Consider the following 23,735-nt stretch of genomic DNA (forward strand, 5'->3'; position numbering starts at 1 on the left):
CTAGGGTTTGAGACGAGGGGATCCGGGATTTGGAGGAGGGGGTCTATATATAGGCATAGAGGGAGCTAGGAGAGTCCAAATGAGGTGCGGTTTTCGCCCACACGATCGTGATCGAACGCTCTAGGACATGGAGCAGAGTTTGGTGGGTTTTGGGCCAAATTTGGGGGGTGTTGGGCTGCAACACACACGAGGCCTTTTCGGTCCCTCGGTTAACCGTTGGAGTATCAAACGAAGTCCAAATGACCCGAAACTTGACAGGCGGTCTACCGGTAGTAAACCAAGGCCGCTTGGCAAGTCTCGGTCCAATCCGGAAATGTTTAAACCCCACACACGAAAGAAGACTAGAAATGACCACCGGAGGAGAACGAAGTGCCGGAATGCAAAACGGACAACGGGGAAAATGCTCGAATGCATGAGATGAACATGTATGCAAATGCAATGCACGTGATGACATGATAAGAGACGCACGAAAAAGAAAAAAACAACACACGGAGACAAAGACCCAAACCCGAGAAATAAATATAACTTAGCGCCGGAGACGGCAAGAGTTGGATACAAATATGGAAAGTATATCTGGGGCGTTACAACACTCCACCACTACGAAAAGATCTCGTCCCGAGATCTAGGACTGAAAGAACTCCGGGTACTCAGAACGGAGGTGATCCTCGCGTTCCCAGGTGGCTTCACGGTCGGAATGGTGAGACCACTTAACTTTGAGAAATTTGATTGACTTGTTGCGAGTCTTGCGTTCAGTCTCTTCAAGAATAGCAACTGGGTGCTCACGATAGGAGAGATCTTCTTGGAGCTCAATGTCCTCGAAGTTGACGGTGCGGTCAGGAGTCTTGAAGCACTTTCGAAGCTGAGAGACATGGAACACATCATGAACATTTGCAAAGTTTGAAGGAAGCTCGAGTTGATAGGCGAGGTCGCCTCTCTTGCTGACAATCTTGAAAGGTCCCACGTATCTAGGGGCAAGCTTCCCTTTGATACCGAAGCGACGAGTACCTTTCATAGGAGAGACGCGGAGGTAAACATGATCTCCGATCTCGAAAGCCAATTCACGGTGCTTACTATCATAGTAGCACTTCTGGCGGGATTGAGCTGCTTTGAGGTTATCACGAATGACTTTGCACATTTCTTCTGCTTCTGTGATTAAGTCATTACCCAGCAGCTGACGTTCACCCGTTTCAGACCAGTTGAGAGGGGTACGACACTTCCTGCCATATAGAATTTCAAAGGGGGCCTTGCCCGAACTTGCTTGAAAACTGTTGTTGTATGAGAATTCAGCATAAGGAAGACAGTCCTCCCACTTCATGCCGAAAGAAATCACACAAGCCCTGAGCATATCTTCAAGAATCTGATTGACACGCTCGACTTGACCGCTCGTTTGAGGATGGAAAGCTGTGCTGAAGCGGATGTTGGTGCCCATGGCCTTCTGAAAAGAATCCCAAAACTTGGAGGTAAAGATGCTACCACGGTCTGAAGATATCACTTGAGGAATACCGTGCAGAGAGACAATGCGAGAGGTATAGAGTTCCGCCAATTGAGCTGCAGTGATCGATTCTTTGATAGGCAGAAAGTGAGCCACTTTGGTGAGCTTGTCGATGACGACGAATATAGCATCATTGCCACGCTTGGACTTTGGAAACCCAGTCACGAAGTCCATTTCAATGTGGTCAAACTTCCATTCTGGAATGGCAAGAGGTTGGAGGAGACCTGCTGGCCTTTGGTGTTCTGCCTTCACTCTTCTGCAGACATCACACTCGTTCACGAATTGAGCGATCTCGCGCTTCATTCGAGTCCACCAATAAGTTTGCTTGAGATCCTGATACATCTTCGTACTACCAGGGTGGATGGAGAGGAGAGAGTTGTGAGCCTCGTTCATGATCACCTTACGAAGTTCACCTTTGGGCACAACAATTCTATCCTCGAAGAAGAGAGTGTCCTTGTCATCAAGTCGGTAGCACTTGTACTTGGACTGACTCTTTGCAATACCAATCTTCACCTTCTTCACCATATCATCAAGAAGCTGGGCTTGGCGAATCTGGTCTTCTAAGGTAGGAGAGACTTGAAGGTTGGTGAGGAAACCTTGAGGAACAACTTGCAGATTAAGTTTGTGGAAAGCTTCACAAAGCTCGGGTTGATAAGGCTTGAGAATCAGACTGTTGCAATATGCTTTTCTGCTCAAAGCGTCAGCAATCACATTAGCCTTGCCTGGAGTATACTCGATACTCGGATTGTACTCTTGAATCATTTCGACCCATCGAGTCTACCTGAGGTTGAGATTAGGCTGAGTGAAGATGTACTTGAGACTCTTGTGATCAGTGAAAATGTCCACTTTTCTTCCCAATAGAAGATGTCTCCAAGTCAAAAGAGCATGCACCACTGCCGCCAACTCGAGATCATGAGTGGGGTAGTTCTTCTCGTTAGGCTTCAACTGGCGAGAGGTATAAGCAACAACTTTCTTCTCTTGCATCAGTACAGCACCGAGACCTTGGAGAGAGGCATCACAAAAGACCTCGTACGGCTTAGTTTCATCAGGCGGAGTCAGAACTGGAGCAGTGATCAATTTCTCTTTCAAAGTGTTGAAAGCAATATCACACTCCAGAGACCAAACGTACTTGACGTGCTTCTGAAGAAGATTTGAGAGAGGCTTGGCGATCTTAGAAAAGTTTTCAACGAATCTTCTGCAATAGCTTGCGAGACCGAGGAAACTGCGGAGTTGCTTTACGTTCTGAGGAGGTTCCCAATTCACAATTGCAGACACCTTCTCAGGATTCACGAAAATACCCTTGGCAGAGATGATATGACCAAGATAAAGAACTTCATCGAGCCAAAATTCACACTTGGAGAACTTGGCGTAGAACTGATGTTCTCTGAGCTTGTCAAGAACCAAACGCAAGTGCTTGGCATGATCTTCCTTGTTCTTCGAGAAAACCAGAATGTCGTCGAGATAGACCAAAACGAATTCATTGGTGTAGGGGCTGAAGATGAAGTTCATCATGCGAGAGAACGTCGGAGGAGCGTTGGCGAGGCCAAAAGACATGACGGTGTATTCATATGAACCAAAGCTTGTTCTGAACGCTGTCTTGGGAATATCTTGCTCACGAATACGAATCTGATGATAACCCATACGGAGATCGAGCTTGGAGAATACTTGAGCACCCTTGAGTTGTTCGAACAGCTCATTGATGTTGGGAAGTGGGTATTTGTTCTTGATGGTCTTCTTGTTTACTGGGCGGTAATCAACACAAAGTCGACTCGATCCATCCTTCTTCTTCACAAAAAGAACACCACAACCCCACGGAGAAGTACTAGGCCGAATGAGACCCAATCTTTCTTGCTCATCGAGTTGTTTCTTCAACTCCTTCAACTCTTCGGGGCCGAGCTTGTAAGGACGTTTGCACACAGGTTCCGTGCCAGGCTCAAGTTCAATAACGAATTCAACTGGCCGGTTTGGAGGCATTCCTGGGAGCTCTTCTGGAAAAACGTCTTGATACTCACAAACAACCGGAATCTGCGAAATAGCATCCAATTCACCCTTCTCATTGAGAGAAAACAACCGGATGGTATTATCCCGAGCGGCAAAGACAATGACATCCTCAGACGAATGAGTCAGTTGAATCTGCCTGGCTGCACAATCAAGCTGAGCTTTATGCTTAGAGAGCCAGTCCATCCCGAGAATAAGATCGATATCCGAGTTGCCAAGAACCATTGGAGAAGCAAGAAACTTGAAATCACCCATCAATATTGAAATATCCGGCACCTCCATACTGGAACTCAGTCGCTTAGCTGGAGAGACGACTTGCATAGCTCTAGGTAATGCCTTAGTACTAAAATTGTTCTCCGATGCAAATGGAAAAGACATGAAGGAATGCGATGCACCAGAGTCAAAAAGAACTTTTGCAGGAATATCATTAACAGGAAGGTTACCCATGATCACATCTGACGAGTCCTCTGCCTGGGCTGCATTCATCAAATTGACCTTGGCGTGCTTGGGATTATGCTTGACCACAGCTGTACTTGCCGATCTGACAGGAGGAGGAGGAGGAAGACGCCTCTGGTTGGTACACTTGTTGGCATAGTGACCCTTCTGTTGGCACTTGTTGCACGTGACCTCTGAAAGCGGACAGTGATACGGAGCACTCGATCTTGGCGCTTGAGACAAAGACTTGTTCTGAAAGCCTGGGTTGGGTGGGTGGGAGAAACCACTGCCACCTTTGCTCTTCTGCTGATACGGCTGACGGAACGGAGGAGGAGGAAGCCAATACTTCTGCTGCTTGACCACTTGAGTAGAGGAAGACGGAGTAACATCTCTGGCACGCTTCCTGGAAGCATCACACCTCATCTGAGCAGCCTCTTGCTTCAGTGCCATGTTGTAGAACTCATCGTATCTCAACGGCTCAAAGAGGACAAGAGCGAGCTGAATTTCCTCACGAAGACCACCCCTGAACTGATAGATCATGCTCTTCTCATCAGGAACATCCTGCTTGGCAAAACGGGCGAGCTTCTGGAACAACTTGTTGTAGTCATAGACAGACAAAGAGCCTTGCTTCAAATTGCGGAATTCCTGATGCTTACTCTCAACCACACTTTGAGGAATGTGATGAGCGCGGAAATCTTGACGGAAATCGTCCCAAGTGATAACACATCCATCTCTGGAATCCTTGTACTGATGGAACCACTCTGCAGCCTGATCTTTGAGCTGGAAAGAAGCGAACTTGACGAAATCTTCAGGCATGACGTTGCTACATTCAAAATGCTTGCCCAAATCCACTAGCCAATCGTCAGCATCGGTAGCCTCAACACAACCGCTGAACGTCTTTGGGCCATTAGCAAGGAACTGGTTCAGTGTAGCAAAGTGGTGCTGATTGTTGCCTTGATTCCCTTGACTGCCTTGATTCCGCTCTTGGAGGATTTGCATGATCAACTGTGTATTTGCATTAGTAGCGGCCATCACAGCTTGCCATGCTTCCGGAGGAGGCGGAGGTGGAGGCGGATCAGGATTCGGAGTCGTGCGCATTGGAGGAGCCATCCTGAACAGGTTGACCACCATTAGCACATTGATAGACAACAATATAGAAGCTGAATCCAACGGAATGAAAATTGCAACATATAGTCTTCACATCCGAACAAAATGAACGAATGCATTCCTCTTCAAATGGTCACATATCCATAAATTGAGAAGCCACGAAGAATTAAGGTAGAGAAATAAATCAACAAGGTACGGATCAAGAACGAATAATCGGTAAGAAATCCCAATCTCAAACCAATATCCGTGGAAGAAGAACTAGAGCTACTAGAATTCCCACCTATGAAACTCCCGAACCTTTCCGGTTATGCAATCAGGTGTTGGGGATACAGGGGAAGCACAATATCTCACCCAAACTAGCAAATCCTACATCCAGCTGTATCCATCCTTCAACACATAACCAGGAAAACTTCGGAAACCATCTACCTCAACCTTCGAAAAGCATCCGTTATACAAGTTATGGCGATACTCCCGAACTCCCGCCCCAGTACTGGGTGGCGTCGAGGTTATCTCACCAACGAACTGTATAAAAGAGATTTTCGATGTCGGCAAACATATCTCAAGTATACCAGAATTGCAACGATAAAATTGTGACGACAACACCTCGGAGCTCAACTCCCCGGGACACTACCACAACCCCTAAAGACAGGAGGCACCAAGAACAATGTTCTCGTCACAAAACCATCGGAACAAAACCAAGATACTCGCGTGATCCTAAAAATTTTTTTTAGTGAAATTTGAGAAGAGAAGAGTCAAAACTCTACGCCAGGATGCCTTACCAAAGCGATGAGGAGACTGGGAAGTAAAAAGAATTCCTAAGCTCTCCGATATATAATTCCTAAGGACTCAAAACATTTCTCTAGACACAACTCAGATGCTAAACACGATCAAGCAATGGGGCTCCTAAGGTCGGGGAAGGCTCTGATACCAACTTGTAACGCCCTCGATGCGGCTATAGCTCCCACGTGTCGTGGCACGACTTAGAGACATAACCGCATTGAAAGCAATGTCGCAAGTCAGGCAATCATTACAACATCCCATGTAATACATAATAAAAGGGGGAGATAACATAGTTGGCTTACACTCGCCACGTCACATCAGAGTACATAAATAACATCCATCAAACAAACACTCATGGCCCGACTACGGCGCCAAAATAGAAAAGAACCCAACATGCGACAAGGCCCTGAATCGATCCCCAACTAGGCACCACTACTGATCATCGGGAAAGGAAACATAATAACGCTGAGAGTCCTCGTCGAACTCCCACTTGAGCTCGTACTCATCACCTGGAGAGGAATCACCTAGACCTGCATCTGGAGTTATAGTATCTGTGAGCCACAGGGACTCAGCAATCTCGCACCCTCGCGATCAAAACTATTTAAGCTCATAGGAATGGATAAGGCAAATATATGTGGTTCTGCAGCAAGCGACTAGCATATGTGGTGGCTAACTTATACACAAAAGAGAGCGAGAAGAGAAGGCGAAGCACGAGCGAGAAGCTAAAGGAACATCCTGCGCAAGCATAACTCCAACACCGTGTCCACTTCCCAGACTCCGCCAAGAAGGGGCCATCACGGTAACACACACGGTTGATACATTTTAATTAAGTTTAGTTCAAGTAATCTACAACCGGACATTAACAAATTCCCATCTGCCCATAACCGCGGGCACGGCTTTCGAAAGTTCAATCCCTGCAGGGGAGTCCCAACTTAGCCCATGACAAGCTCTCACGGTCAACGAAGGAATAGACCTCCACCCGGGACACACCGATCAGACTCGGTAACCCGGTACAACAAGACAATTCGACAGGTTAAAACAAGTCCAGCAACACCGCCCGAATGTGCCGACAAATCCCGATAGGAGCTGCACATATCTCTTTCTCAGGGCACACTCAGATGAGACTAGCTACGAGTAAAACCAACCCTCAAGTTTCCCCGAGGTGGCCCCGCAGGCAGCTCAGTTCAGACCAACACTCAGAGGGAGCACTGGCCCAAGGGGGGGCTAAAATACGATGACCCTCGGGCTCCGGAAACCCAGGGGAAAAAGAGGCTAGGTGGCAAATGGTAAAACCAATGTTGGGCATTGCTGGAAAAGCTTTAATCGAGGCGAACTATCAAGGGGTTCCCATTATAGCCCAACCGTGTAAGGGACGCAACAATCCGGGAACATAACACCGATATGACGGAAACTAGGGCGGCAAGAGTGGAACAAAACACTAGGCGAGAGGCCGAGCCTTCCACCCTTTACCAAGTATATAGATGCATTAAGATAACATAGCAATATAATGATATCCCAACAAGTAAAATAAATGTTCCAACAAGGAACGGCTCCAATCTTCACCTGCAACTAACAACGCTATAAGAAGGGCTGAGCAAAGCGGTAACATAGCCAATCAACGGTTTGCTAGGACAATGGTGGGTTAGAGGTGCAATCATGCAATTGGGAGGCTGACAAGCAAATGGTAGGCATCGTAGTAGTGGCAAGCAAAAGAGCGAGCAAACTAGCATAGCAAAGATAGTAGTGATTTCGAGGGTATGATCATCTTGCCTGCACAGTTGTCAGAGTTGACTGGATCCTCACAAGCAAACTCAACGGGCTCCTCGGTAGCGAACTCGTCTCCCGGCTCTACCCAACAAGACAAACAAGCAACAAGGATACAATCAACCACGGGCAAGTCCAAGCAATATGATGAAATGACGATATGCTATGCGGGATGCGATGCGGGATGCAAAATGCAAGATATGACAGGAAAAGCATGAACCTGGCATCAACTTGGAAAACCAAGTGTGCCACTGGATAGAGGGGATGAAATCGATTGAAAACGATATAAAGATCATTGGAATCGGAGCTACGGTTTGGAAATGGCAAGCGTTTTAAGATACGACACCGGTCTGCGATTTGCAGCAAGTAGGCATCTAAATGCAACGAAATGAACATGCTACAGCCACCAAACATGAAAACAAAATACATGGCAGTGATGTACACAAGATGGTTGACAAAACACTAGCACTGAGCCATAGGCAAATTCATCCATTAAGAGGTTCAAACAAGCATGGCTAAAACGCAAATGCAAAACAGATTCCAGACTTAGTGAAATTAACACTAGTCTGAAATTTCAGATCACGATGCTCTCTTCGGAGCAGCAAAACAACATGATAGAAAACCTGAGCATGACAAGTAAGAACATGGCATGGAGCTACTCAACAAGCTTAACAAAACACCCAAAGTGACCTGGGGCCAAAAGGGTTCACAAAATACTCTACCGAGCTCACGAACATAGCTCGAACACAATCAGTTTTCAGACTTAGTGAAAACTGAGACACGCTGAAATATAACTCACGAAGGCATGTAAACGAGCTCGATGCACTCACTACGGCGCAAGTCATGGCAAGGAAAGCATATAACCAGCAAGAAGGCACAAAGTGCTAGCTACACATGGCAAGAACGAAGGCATAGCATGCATGGAACACTAACGGTAGCATCGGCAAAATCGCAAACAAGTTGACGATCTGCCCAGATTAACAACAAAGCAAAAGTTGAGCTCGATTGAGTCAACCTAGAGCACTCCACATATGCAAACAAAGACATGGATGGATAGAGCATAACATAAATATCAAAACTCCCTTACTGATCATCCTCAAAAGAGGCACGGATCACTAGGAAACAAGCTGGACATATAACATCATGAACTAAAATATCCCAGACAGTGAAAATCACTAAGTCCCTGAAATCTGCAATCTCAGGTACCTCTCTTCGCAAGCTTGCACAAGACAACACACACATCCTAAAAATGCATGGGTGGCACCTCTGGAAAGAAGACAAAATGCTTAACAATTCATCCCAAAGGGGCACAGGCATATCATGCACGAATTATACATGGCAAAAATGACAAAAGTACATGATGAACTAACGGATCTGCAATTTAACTCACGAAGCCTCCTTCTAACAGCATTTTGGGCATCAAGATGACCTCAAATGCAAATGATGCAATGGAAAGAAATTATGTACATGTCGAGGCGAAGAATTTGATATATCATATGCCCAAAACGGAGCTACGGTTGTGAAGATACAAGCAGTCAAAGTTAGCAAAAAAAATAAGGGGGAAGAGTGAAAGTCAACCTAGATCTAGGGTTTACTGTAGCCGGATCGGGCACTGTAGCTGGGCGCGCGCGACGAGGTTCGTCGGCGCCGGATCCGAGGCCACCGGCGTAGGGGGAGGCGGTGGCCGGCGTCGAGGGGCGGCGAGGTGGCCGGCGGGGCCGGCCGCGGGCGAGGGCGCGGCCACGGAGGCGCGGGCGCGCGGCGTGGAGCGGACGGGCGGCGGGGCCCGGCGCGGCGGCGGCCGGTGCGGTGGCGGCGACGGCGACGGTCGCCGGAGGTCGGGGAGGCGGCGGCGCCCGAGAGGAGGAAGAGGCGCGGGGGCGCGGGCTCGCGGGGCCCCTCCTGGGCCTCCCGGGCCGGGACGGCGGCGGCGATGTGGTCCTGCCACGTGGCGGCACCGGAGTGGTCGGGGGCGCCGGCGGACGTGTCCGGTCAGGCGGCGGACATGTCCGTCGGTGGCTGGGAGCTATTTTTTTTTAAAACTAGGGTTTGAGACGAGGGGATCCGGGATTTGGAGGAGGGGGTCTATATATAGGCATAGAGGGAGCTAGGAGAGTCCAAATGAGGTGCGGTTTTCGCCCACACGATCGTGATCGAACGCTCTAGAACATGGAGCAGAGTTTGGTGGGTTTTGGGCCAAATTTGGGGGGTGTTGGGCTGCAACACACACGAGGCCTTTTCGGTCCCTCGGTTAACCGTTGGAGTATCAAACGAAGTCCAAATGACCCGAAACTTGACAGGCGGTCTACCGGTAGTAAACCAAGGCCGCTTGGCAAGTCTCGGTCCAATCCGGAAATGTTTAAACCCCACACACGAAAGAAGACTAGAAATGACCACCGGAGGAGAACGAAGCGCCGGAATGCAAAACGGACAACGGGGAAAATGCTCGAATGCATGAGATGAACATGTATGCAAATGCAATGCACGTGATGACATGATAAGAGACGCACGAAAAAGAAAAAAACAACACACGGAGACAAAGACCCAAACCCGAGAAATAAATATAACTTAGCGCCGGAGACGGCAAGAGTTGGATACAAATATGGAAAGTATATCTGGGGCGTTACACAAACCTTGGAATCGAAAGGGTTTAGGCTTAGTAGAACTAAAACTGTGTACATGATGTGCGGTTTTAGTACTACTAGGTGTGAGGAGGAGGAGGTTAGCCTTGATGGCCAGGTGGTACCTCGGAAGGACACCTTTCGGTATTTGGGGTTAATGTTGCAGGAGGATGGGGGTATTGATGAAGATGTGAACCATCGAATCAAAGCCGGATGGATGAAGTGGCGCCAAGCTTCTGGCATTCTCTGTGACAAGAGAGTGCCAGAAAAGCTAAAAGGCAAGTTCTACAGGACGGCGGTTCGACCCACAATGTTGTATGGCGATGAGTGTTGGCCGACTAAAAGGCGACTTGTTCAACAGTTAGGTGTGGCGGAGATGCGTATGTTGAGATGGATGTGTGGCCACACGAGGAAGGGTCGAGTCTGAAATGATGATATACGAGATAGAGTTGGGGTAGCACCAATTGAAAAGAAGCTTGTCCAACATCGTCTGAGATGGTTTGGGCATATTCAGCACAGGCCTCCAGAAGCTCCAGTGCACAGCGGATGGCTAAAGCGTGTGGAGAATGTCAAGAGAGGGCGGGGTAGACCAAATTTGACATGGAAGGAGTCCGTTAAGAGAGACCTGGAGGATTGGAGTATCACCAAATAGCTAGCTATGGACAGGGGTGCGTGGAAGCTTGCTATCCATGTGCCAGAGTCATGAGTTGGTTGCGAGATCTTATGGGTTTCACCTCTAGCCTACCCCAACTTATTTGGGACTAAAGGCTTTGTTGTTGTTGTAGAAATTTTCAATCTATTCATCAATCACGGCAGTACAGAGAACACAAAAGGTAATAAAAATTACAACCATATTAAGATGTCCCACGAGTGAACTCCCTAATTGCCTCACCTTCTTGTCCATCTTACTGGGATCCATGAACATGATAGCATGGTCCTCAACCACCCTCTTTTCTCTTCATTCCACGGTTGCCATTGCAAGTTTTTGCTCCTCAATGTCAAGCATTTTTTTCTTCCAATTCCAATGCAAGTCTTTTCTCCTCAAACCCAAACCTTTTCTCCTATGCTAGCGTGTTTCTATCCGCTGTCGTCACCTTTGCCTTCCACTTGTACTCATCTATGGCCTTCATCTCATAGAAACAAGCCATCCCCTCCTCCTTCCATTGGACTGTTAATGCCCTTTTCATCTCCACCATTGCAATAAACTCTTCCTTGTATGCACCAACACCACCATTTTACTTGACTTGCTTTACATATTTCCCTCCATTCCGAAAATACTGTTTTCCTTAAAAAAACAAAGAACAAAGAACAAAAAGGTCTTATACAATTAATAGTTAACCGATTATAATATTAGTACTACTCAAAGCATACACACACCCTACTCAAAAAACTTTACGTCGTAACTATAGCTTAAGAGATGTACTCCTAATCTCATCGATTAATGACAATCCTTTTTTAAGAAAATTAGTGAAGATGAACTGATAAAAATGACTTGCTAGCGCTGCTTTAGTATTTACTTATGTGGGCTCATATGATGTGTGCATACACTTTTTTTTTATATTTCTGTGATTTGGTGTCAGTTGTTTCAGGTCTATTTGGGAGTTCAACGACAATGATTGCGGCTTCAGGGCGCTGGTCCTTAGGGGTACGTGCATGAAGACTTTCTGGCTGTCATCGACAAGGTCAAGTCGCCTCCGATAGGGGAACAACGACAGCAGCGCGTCGACGACTTATTCTGACGGCGGTAGTGGTAGTTCGGTGGTCTCGGAATTTTGATGTTATTTTTTATTACGTTTGAGGTGCTTTGTACTTCCGGTGAACTTTGATAATAAATCTGGATCATTTTCGAAAAATAATTATTTGTTGCACAAAAAGCAAGTGAAACCTGCTCCAAGATTAGCGCGCGGCGGGATCCGGTGCGCCCAGTTCCGTGTGGGCCCTACAGCCTCCGTGGAAGAACGTGAGCGAAGGAATGGGCGAGGGAGAGGGTAGTTGCCGATTCGCTGCCGTATTTGACCCAGACTGAGAAGCGAAGAAACTTTGATTCCAGAAAGGGAGAGGAGAGAGGGGAAGAAGACGCCAGAGTCGCAACCCGCCGCAGATCTCCTCCGTCCTCCGCGCCCAGCCCCGCTCTGTCCTCCATGGAGTGCGTCCGCTCCGGAGCTCTTGATCTGGGGCGCTCCGGGAATTTCTTGGGGAAGAGCGGCTCCACGACGTGAGTGCCCTTCGCTTCTCGCCGTTCATTCGTTCGTTTGTTTTGTTCTTTTTAATCGCTGATCGCTGATCTGGATGGCGGGGGTGGTGCCGCCGGCGCGAAGTAGATTTCGGTCGGGGGTTTCGGTTTTTGTTATGGCGCTGTCGCGGTCACTAGAATTTTGTGATGGTTCAGTTGTGATCTGGCACCAAAATTGGATTAGTTCTGCAGTGCGACCGTAGAGTAACACAATATAAAAAAAAACATGTGTGCACTTGCTACAATGTTCTGTTTCCGGAGTGAGGATCTTGTGGCGAATCCTGGAATCAGTTAATTGTTTGGAGCTCCTGAAACCCGTAATGGATGCAGTTTTTCATTTCTGAACATCCGTGGAGCAGCACACATTTCGACATATGCTGGAGTAAAATTAATGTTTAGTACCAAAATCAAAATGTCTTGTTAGAGGTGACGGAACGTAGAGACAGGTGCCTGGAGTCCTAATGGTCTGTAAAAAAGTTAATCAAATTCTGAAAGTATGCACTGTCCTGTCGAATGTGCAGAACACATAATTTCATGAGTTTAGGAGACATGATTGCTGAGGTATATTTGATCAATTGGTGATTGATATTGCTTAAAGAAACCTGCTGTCAGTAGATAGTTTGTAGTGAATTTGCGATAAATTTAGCATAATGTTGATAGATTGATCTAGCTTCTGATTGCATTTTGAGATGTGCTAAAGTTTACACTCACATGACATTTCCCCTGGAGAAATACAGTGTAACCTTTGTTTTTGTTATGTTATTTGGTTGACTGTGCTACCATTGACAGGTCATGTGGTAAAGTCAGATGTTCTACAAACCTTGCTGGTTCTACCAAATGCGAGCAAAACTTGCATGGGAAGGTTAAACCCTTGCTGTTGTCAGCAAGTGGAAAAGCAAGGGGAACCTCTGGTTTGGTTCACAGAAGTGCAGTACTTAAACATCAGCACCATCTTTCTGTGAGATCCACCTCTACCGATGTATGTACTACTTTTGATGAAGATGTCAAAGGTGTATCTTCACATGCTGTTGAGGAAAAGATTGGAGTGCTGTTACTAAATCTTGGTGGTCCAGAGACCCTCAATGATGTTCAACCATTTTTGTTCAACCTCTTTGCTGATCCAGTAAGTGATCATACCACATGCTATAGTTTTAATTTCCAATGCAACTTCACATGTTCCTTGCTAATTATGTGTAACCAATGATTATTTCTCTTCTTAGTTAGGTTTACCCCCTCAGAGCATTTGTTTCACTGGTAGAGATTAACTTCTGTAGATACATGGGATTTTTTCTTAGGAGGGATCATGCCCTCCCTATAAAAGATTATTTCATTATTTGGATACGGATGGACTAGAACTGTTCACTTCGAATTGAAACAGGTTTAAGTTCAAAATCTCTGTCCCATCTGAAGAGATTGAGTAGACCATGATATATTTGAAGAAGCCATAAAAGGGAGAGCCATGCATCATTTTGGATGAGATAGTAGAGAATTAAGTCTCTAGAGTATAAAACTCATCATCCTAGTCTATGGCCTCTTGTTCATCACAAGTCATGTTATCTCTGGCTGTCCTTTGCATGGTAGTTATCCCAATGTGAACCACATAGCCCTATCTGTTTCTTAATTATCTTGTGTAGTTGTGTTATTGTTTGATTTCAGTACTTTCAACTGGGTAATTCAGTTTTGACTTTATAATTGTTACCCAGGATATCATCCGACTCCCTAGGCTGTTCAGGTTTCTTCAAAGACCACTGGCCAAACTTATTTCTACTTTTAGAGCTCCTAAGAGTAAAGAGGGGTATGCCTCAATTGGTGGTGGATCACCTCTGCGGAAAATTACCGACGAGCAGGTAAAAGTTCATCAGTCTAACCACACTGTTTTTTTTTTCTGTGTGTTTAACAGCCATATAGTTGTGATTTAGCAGCTTTTCCACAAACTCGTTAAACTCTGTAACTTTCACCATAGTTGCATATATCATATTCAGTATTACTTGTTTTAATAAAATAGATTTATCACATTCTTAGCTGAATTACTTTATCTGCAGGCAAATGCTTTGAAGGTTGCACTAAAAAGTAAGAACTTGGAAGCAGATATATATGTTGGAATGCGTTATTGGTACCCATTCACCGAAGAAGCCATCGATCAGGTTAGACCTCCTCCCTAATCGAATTTAAAGGCCTTTAATCCTTTTGTTCTTCCTGTAAGTGGCAACAATAGTTTCTTGGTCTTTTTGTTTAATTATTATGCTTCCGTGGTAATTAATTCATATACTTGTTCTAGATTGATATCTCATTGTCACCGTCCATCTTATTTTCATTTTTATATGATTGTCTTTTACTTTTTGTTGAATTTAACTATGTAATTTTTTGCACGTTCTTGACTATCTTGCAACATGTATTACATTTTTAGGGACAAGAATTTTGTACTATGGTTTTATCTAAGTGATTTCCATATTTTTAACTGATGATTACTGTTTTTCTACTATTTTGATTGATGATAGATTAAGAAGGATAAAATTACGAAGCTTGTGGTTCTTCCACTATACCCTCAATACTCCATATCAACAAGCGGGTCTAGTATCCGCGTTCTCCAAAACATTGTCAAGTAGGCAATTACCTTCTCTAATGAAACCTCATTTTTCAGACTATGTAGAACCTGAAAATCTGATATGGCGGCATTCATGCAGGGAAGATCAATACTTTGCTGGCTTGCCAATTTCCATTATTGAATCTTGGTACCAGCGCGAGGGCTATGTGAAATCAATGGCTGACTTAATTGAGAAGGAACTATCAGTTTTTACGAATCCTGAAGAGGTTTGCACATCCCTTGTTTTGCTTCTGGGTTTCTTAAAAAATTCACGTATTGTTAGTCGTTGTTGATCTGTAGGATTAGTTGCAAACTTGCAGCATAGCCATTCGGTGTGTTGTACGTTCTTTCATATAGAAATTTCCTTGGGCCTGTGCTTTAGAATTTTTACAGGCCCCTGCCTCTGGAGTCTGGACAGTAAGTAGTAATTAAATCATTAGATGTATTTGTATTTATAGTCTCAGCATAACCATTACCCCATCATTTGAGAGAATAGCATGCTGCATTACTTGCCAGCAGGGGCGAAGCCACATTGAGGTCAATGGGGGCCACTCAAATTTTGATATTCCAATAAGATCTGTTTATATTTTTAGGAAAGATGCGTCAGTTTTTGAACTTTTAGAGAAAGTGCCCCCACTCGAGTAATTTGCCCCCGCTCAAAATACTTGAGTGTCCGGCCCTACTTGCCAGTACTTCTAACTGAATTGGGTGGAAATGGTACTTCAACTACTTCTAACTGAATTGGGTAGAAATGAGGAATATAACTATGAGTTTGTACTACAGAATGCAGATTGACTCAGTCACTAGCTTAGCATCCTCTTATTTTTGCGAATACTGAAGTATGCTAGGCACTTGAAAAATGACCTGCAAAGAGAAATATGCAGCTAATTTAGAGCAGTATTCTGATGAAGTAATCGTCAAAACAATACTGTGATCTCACTGTAACATTCTTAGCAGATGTTGTACACTACAATATTTCTGGTTATTTGGATAGATTTAAGCGGTGATACCTACAAAAGTTATTCTTCTGGTTGAGCACAGGATAGCTATGTCAGTAGATTGTTAGTAAAAGACCTGTAATATTTAATGCTTTATAACTTATATGGACTTTTGAGTGTGAATAATGTTATAAGTTGAAGAGTATTTTGAAATCTGAGATGAAATGTATTTTGCAAGTGCAATTTTGTTGAATAAATAACGAATAGAAGGTAATATCATTCTGACGTTATGTTTCATAATTCGCAGGTTATGATATTCTTCAGTGCACATGGAGTACCACTTACCTATGTTAAGGATGCTGGAGATCCATACAGAGATCAGATGGAAGACTGCATTGCTTTGATCATGGAGGAGTTGAAATCCAGAGGAACCTTGAATGACCATACTCTGGCTTACCAGGTAAGGAGAAAATGATGAATAAATACTTATCTTGTAATCACTGTTAAGGGTTATGAAAGCATTTTTTTAGCTAATTTCAAGGATATAAATGTTATACTTATGTACTTAGAAGCTAGAAACCAAATTTTGACCATAATACCCTACAAATCTACATGGTGGAAGACATCACACAGTTTTTACTTATCCTTTTTCTTTACCGAATGCTCCCACATTAACCTTTCTGCGCAATGGCAGAGTCGCGTGGGACCAGTTCAATGGCTTAAGCCATATACTGATGAAGTTTTAGTTGAACTTGGTCAAAAGGGTGTAAAGAGTCTCCTGGCTGTCCCAGTAAGGTAATCATCAACTTTACCATTTATACTCTACCAGTTCAGTATTTTTAGGACAACAATAAGGGTGTTTGATGCAGCTTTATCTGTTTTTTTTGGTTTTGTGGACTTCTGTTCACACTGATCAACGGAACCAATTTCAAGTGCATCTACTACTCTTTCTGTAGCAATATTTCCAACTATTATAATATCATCATCACTTTATCAGGCCAGCTCTAATTTATCTTAATTTAGCATTTTGTGTGCTTATGTGAATTCTACCTGAACTTCCCATCATGTACCTGTTTGCAACTTGCTTATTGTGGTGTTGTTTGTGTTTATTGCGTTGGTGTCATTTGCCGTATCTGTCAATATTAATATGTCAGTGGCCATTCTCGCACCACAATTTTGGTTTCATATATGTTTATCTGAGTTGAAGCTACATCTTCAAGTCATGCACTTTCCAAAGTACATCGTTGTCTTGCAGTTACCATGACTTTTGTTTTTTTTAACTCCACGCGACCCTCTTTCGACTACGCTTACATCATTTGCTAAAATCAAATCCAGCTTCGTTAGCGAGCATATTGAGACACTGGAGGAAATCGACATGGAGTACAGGGAGTTGGCTCTAGAGTCGGGCATTGAGAACTGGGGCAGGGTTCCAGCTCTTGGATGCACTTCATCCTTCATCTCGGATCTTGCTGATGCTGTCGTCGAAGCCCTTCCATCTGCCTCTGCGATGACGACCAGAAAGGTCAAGGATACTGACTCTGACATGGATATGATGCATTACCTGACCAAGATGTTCTTCGGCTCGGTCCTGGCCTTCTTCCTGCTGTTATCACCGAGGCTAGTTTCCGCTTTCCGGAATACTCTTCATTGAGCTGCTTATTTTTATCGATGCTCCGTGGTTAACCATTTTGGCGATTGTAACTAGAAACCGTATACAGGATAATATCTGGGCGAGAAAGAAAGGAAGAGTTTGTTTCACTTATGTCTTGCCCATAACATATCGACATGCCCGTTGTATGAAGGAGTCATGTACCACCAGCATGTATAATGGCAGATGCTTATATACTGGCGCTTAAAAGGGTACATGGTCACATCGTTTACCATGTACGTCAGTTTTGTTTAATCTTTTGCGAACCTCTCTTTGGGTTCTTATAAATAATTATATTCCCCGTTAATTAGTGCTAGTTTATATGCAAGGTCTTTTGTTGAGCACCAATCTGTAATCAAAGATTTATTATATTCTAACTAAAACCATGACACTTATGGATCCAAGGGAGTATAAAACAAGGACATTGGCTAGCGTTCTGACAGTCTGACGTTTGCTTTTTTCTAGAACCGTCATCAAGGCATTTTATTCATTTTGGCCGATATTGTGAAACGTCAATCGTCAATCTGACGTTCGCTGGAAATAAAATCCGCAGCTGGATTGATTCTTGATCGCAAAGAAAAGAAACGTAGTTCACGTCAGATGGAAGCCAGCATTTGGTATCTGTATATGTACACGCACTGATCATTGTCAAGCGCGCCCGGACAAATTTAGCCGACACGCCGTGCAAAAAATTAATTGAAAGCATAACGATCCATGCGTATTTCTAACCAGGTTAACCTCCTTTTCATTAGTACTTCCTTTATAAACTAATATAAGAGTTTAGATCACTATTTTAGTATTCTAAATGCTCTTATATTAGGTACGTATATAATTGCTCAACGGGAAATGTGAATGACAATTTCATTACAGGGACAGCCGTAAGCATCACTTGCTAGCACATACACAGCCTTTCTCTAGAATTAGTTGGTGAAACAGAAAGAGAAAATCCAACACTACATCACAGTCACCCCATATCATGGCTTCATCAACCACATCTATCAGCTGGACGGCAGCCAATCACAACGCCTAACAAAGATATCAGGTGATCACTTGAACAGGAAGATCTTGTTTACTGCAAGAGGGGTTGCTGATTCGACATGTATGTTCCATGCTAACTAAGGCAGCCGATGATTACACAAAATGAAAGATATATAAGGAAAACATATTCTTTTTGCAGCAGGTCTCCCTCTTCATATTTTCACAAGTGCCAAGAGAATTTTTGAGCAACCTTAAAATGACAGTTAGATCTAGCGATAACAAGCCATGCCAAACGGTTAAAACAAGAGCAATCTTTGGTTGCTTGGTGAAGGAAAAAAATTCAAGGAGCCTGAGAATGTAAGACATAATTCAAATGAAAAGCTAATAGCGTCTCGGCGTGCGGTCACGGCCATTCCATCAGCGGGCAGGCGCAGCAGGTACCCGAGCTCCGCGTCGCTAGCCATGGAGATCTTCAGGTGGCGGGCTCGTTGATTTCCCAGAGATCCCTGAACCGCAGCTCCCACCGGCGCGAGGAAGGCGGCTGCATCCCTCCCGTCCGCTGTCGCGCCCCGCGCCGCCTCCTCCACAAGGCCGTGAGCCGGCGCGGCTCTGTTCCTCTGTTCTAGTAGCTTCTTCCTCTGTTCCTTTTCTTGGCTCCGGCCTCTCGGGCTCTGCTGCTGCCGAGGGCATTTTTTACAAGTGCTTGGGAAATTATCCCAACTTACAGAACTACTGCCTTCTCTGTCTCAAAATAAGTGTCTCAACTTTGTACTAACTTCAGTATAAAGTTGTACTAAAGTCGAGACACTTATTTTGAGAGACATTTATTTTGAAACGAAGGGAGTATAAGAATCACTAATAAAAATATCACACTCGTAATGGGAGTAAGGCTGGTCAAAATGGGAATTATTATTGCTGAATTTCGCCGGTTCGGCCCATTTTTTGGCCCGACGATCCCAGGCCGAACCTAGCGCACTGGAGGGCGCTTGGCGGCTCCGGTGGAAGGAAAAACGGCGCATGGGTCACCCCTGTCAGGCGAAAAAGGATTTTGCCACGTCCAGATTCACTCCCGCGCACGCTACCCCTTTCCTCCGCCGTGCCGATCCCGGCGACGCCCACCTGCCCACCGCCGCCAGAAAGGCCATTTCCCGCCGGAAAGAGAGGGTTCACCGCGCCATCCTCCATTTCGCTCCCGGGGGAGCTTTCCGGTGCTCCGGCCACACAGGCGGGAGTACTGGCGGATGCGCGCCTACCACGCCCGCCAGGTATTCGGCGGGTTTGTCTGTTCGGCGCGATGGACTCGGACGACAAGGAGGCGTTCGCGGCGCTGATGGAGGAGGAAGCCGAGGCCGACACCCAGTACGAAGAGTACCTCATGGTCCTCGCCGCTCTGGCCGACCTGTTCGCGAGCAATGCAAAGCCGTGGCAAGGTGACTCGTCGCAGGGCCGCCAGAAGAGCAAGCAGAGGCATCGTTTGGAGGGCTATTGCTTGCTCTACGCCGACTACTTCGCCGACGCCCCACTGCACCGAGAAAGTAATTTGGCACCATTATCGGATGAGCCGAAAGCTCTTCCTCAGGATTGTGAATTTCATCCGGGAGTTCGGCAGCTACTTCAAGTGCAAGAAGGATTGCACCGGCACACTTGGACTCACCTCACTCCAGAAGTGCACGACGGCTATGAGGCTGCTTGCATACGGAGCTCCCGGTGATATACTGGAAGACTATGGATGCATGACCGAGTCCACCACCATTGAGTGTTTGTACAAGTTCTGCAGGGCAATGGTGGTAGTGTTTGGACCATAATACTTGCGATTACCCAATGCTGAAGACACTGCTCGGATCCTAGCACAGAATGCAGCTAGAGGATTTCCTTGGGTGCTTGGAAGCATCGACTGCATGCATTGGGCATGAAAAAACTGTCCATTTTCTTGGCAGGGGATGTACAAAGGCGCCAAAGGAGCTTGAAGTGTGGTACTTGAGGCAGTGGTCACACATGACCTCTGGATTTGGCAGTCCTTCTCTGGTATGCCAAGAACTCACAATGAAATCAACATATTGCAGTGCTCGAATGTCTTTGCCAATCTTGTTGAAGGTCATGCTCCTCCGCTGAACTTCGAGGTCAATGGACGCCAGTACAACAAGGGATACTACCTAGCATATGGCATCTATCCGGGATGGTCCACATTTGTGAAGACTATCTCAAACCCTGTGCCAGGAGGCAAGAACTCCTACTTTGCCAAGTGTCAAGAGGCTTGCAGGAAGGATGTCGAGCGGGCATTTTGTGTGCTCCAATCTAGATTTGCTGTTGTCCGGTACCCCACTCTGACCTGGTCGAAAGATCAAATGTGGGAAATCATGACTTGCCGTGTCATCTTGCATAACATGATCATTGAGAGCGAGCAGGAAGAGCCAGTTTTTGACACTGAATCATATTACAGGCAGGGTCCTCTTGCTCAAGTTGATCGCCAGCTACCAGCAACCTGGGCTGCCTTCCTCAATATGCGTCAGGAGATCCGAGACCCACAAGTGCATCAAGAACTGCAACACGATTTGGTGGAGCACCTATGGAGGCTCAAGGGCAACGCCTAACTCCACGTGTGATGAAATATGAATTTTTATTTGTGTTTGAATTATGAGTTTGATTCGTTGGACTATTTGATTTGTATTGATTTTTGTGATGAACTATGTGATATTTTTTTTGAATTTGTGTCGAAACACGTCGAATGTGGGCCGTGATAACCCACAAGTATAGGGGATCAATTGTAGCCTTTCTCGATAAGTAAGAGTATCGAACCCAACGAGGAGCTAAAGGTAGAATTTACATTCCATTCAAGTTCTATCGACCACCGATACAACTCTATGCGCACTTAACGTTCACTTTACCTAGAACAAGTATGAAACTAGAAGTACTTTGTAGATTTGATAGGATAGGTTTGCAAGATAATAAAGAACACGTAAATAAAAGCTAGGGGTTGTTTAGATAAAGAAACAATTAAGTTAGTTTTAGTAGAGAGCTTTTTGTCACAAGAAAGTTATTTGTCCCCTGGCAATCGATAACTAGACCGATAATCGTTATTGCAATTTTATATGAGGGAGAGGCATAAGCTAACATACTTTCTCTACTTGGATCATATGCACTTATGATTGGAACTCTAGCAAGCATCCGCAACTACTAAAGATCATTAAGGTAAAACCCAACCATAGCATTAAAGTATCAAGTCCTCTTTACTCCCATACGCAACAACCTACTTACTCGGATTTGTGCTTCTGTCCCTCACGCCACCCACCATAAGTGAATCATGAACATATTGCAACACCCTACAACGGGGACCCCTCACGCTTGCGCGAGAGGGAGAGCACCATAGGACAACACTAAAATAATACATACAACTCAAACCAATCACGATCATCAATTAACCCATAGGACAAAACAGATCTAATCAAACATCATAGGATAGTCATACATCATTGGGAAATAATATATAACATTGAGCACCATGTCTAAGTAGTGATTACAGTGGTGAGAAGAGGTGTTACACTGCTGCATAGAGGGGAGAGAGTTGGTGATGACGGCGGCGAAGTTGTTGGTGTAGATCGCGATGATGGCCCCAACGGCGTTTCGACGCCATCGGGGGAGAGAGCCCCCTTTCTTCTTCTTTTTCCTTGACCCCTCCTAGATGATAGGAGGGTTTCCCCTCTGGTCCATGGCCTCCATGGCGGCAGAGGGGCGAGAGCCCCTTCGAGATTGGATCTCTCTCTCTCTCCCTCCCTCTCTCTCTCTGTTTCCTTCTGTTTATGCATTCCTGTTTTCTGGCCTTTCACCGTTTCTTAAATTCCCAGGGATGCATAACTCTAATTGGGCAGAAACTTTCACACAATTTTTATCCGGATATTATCTTTCTTGCGGCGAAAGAAGGGCGCCAACCGCCTTACAGGGGCCCCACAAGCCTCCTGGCCACGCCCAGGGTAGGGCGCGCGCCCCTCAAGCTTGTGGGCCCCTCGGGCATCGTCCCGCGTTGATTCTTTTTCCCCAAAACGCAAATATTCCAAAATAAATATCCATAAAATTTTATCGTGTTTGGACTTCATTTGGTATGGATATTCTGCGAAACAAAAAACATGCAACAAACATGAACTGGCACCGGGCACTGAATGAATATGTTAGTCCCAAAAATAATATAAAATGTTGCCAAAAATATATGTAAGTTGTAGAATATTGGCGTGCAACAATAAAAAATTATAGATACGACGGAGACGTATCAGCATCCCCAAGCTTAATTTCTGCTCGTCCTCGAGTAGGTAAATGATAATAATAATAATTTTTTATGTGGAATGCTACCTAGAATAATCTTGATCACACAATCTAATCATGGCATGAGTATTAAGAGTGAGTGATTCAAAGCAATAGTCTATAATTTGACATAAAGACATCAATACTCAGACATCCCAACAAACAATCATGTCTTTCAAAATATCAATGCTAAATAACGTTATCCCTACAAAATCATATAGTCTTGTCATGCTCCATATTCTTAACACAAAGTATTTATCATGCACCACCCCGATGACAAGCTGAGCAATTGGTTCATACTTTTTAACGCGCTTCAGCTTTTTCAATCCCCACGCAATATGTGAGCGCAAGCCATGGATATAGCACTATGGGTGGAATAGAATATGGTGATAGAGATAATATGAAGAAGACAAAAAAGGAGAAAGTCTCAAATCGACGTGGCTAATCAACGGACTATGGAGATGCCCATCAATTGATGTCAATTCGAGGAGTAGGGATTGCCATGCAACAGATGCACTAAGAGCTATAAGTGTACGAAAGCTCAAACTGAAAACTAAGTGTGTGTGCATCCAACTTGCTTGCTCATGAAGACCTCAGACATTTGAGGAATCCCTGTTGGAAATATGCCCTAGAGGCAATAATAAATTAGTTATTATTATATTTCCTTGTTCATGATAATCGTTTATTATCCATGCTAGAATTGTATTGATAGGAAACTCAGATACATGTGTGGATACATAGACAACACCATGTCCCTAGTAAGCCTCTAGTTGACTAGCTCGTTGATCAATAGATGGTTACGGTTTCCTGACCATGGACATTGGATGTCGTTGATAACGGGATCACATCATTAGGAGAATGATG

General features: G+C 44.9%; 1 protein-coding gene across 1 annotated transcript; it reads left to right on the forward strand.

The window, feature by feature from the left end:
* The first annotated feature begins 12,201 nt into the window (after positions 1-12,201).
* Positions 12,202-17,868, forward strand: LOC119301238 (ferrochelatase-2, chloroplastic-like). Its single transcript, XM_037578171.1, has 9 exons — positions 12,202-12,412; positions 13,220-13,553; positions 14,134-14,277; positions 14,473-14,574; positions 14,929-15,032; positions 15,115-15,241; positions 16,260-16,412; positions 16,647-16,747; positions 17,288-17,868. Exons 1-9 carry the CDS (start codon positions 12,339-12,341, stop codon positions 17,601-17,603), a joined length of 1,455 nt encoding a protein of 484 aa, XP_037434068.1. The 5' UTR covers positions 12,202-12,338; the 3' UTR covers positions 17,604-17,868.
* The last annotated feature ends 5,867 nt before the right edge of the window (positions 17,869-23,735 follow it).

The sequence above is a fragment of the Triticum dicoccoides genome, chromosome 5A (genome assembly GCF_002162155.2).
Source record: "Triticum dicoccoides isolate Atlit2015 ecotype Zavitan chromosome 5A, WEW_v2.0, whole genome shotgun sequence".
Taxonomy (NCBI): Eukaryota; Viridiplantae; Streptophyta; class Magnoliopsida; order Poales; family Poaceae; genus Triticum; species Triticum dicoccoides.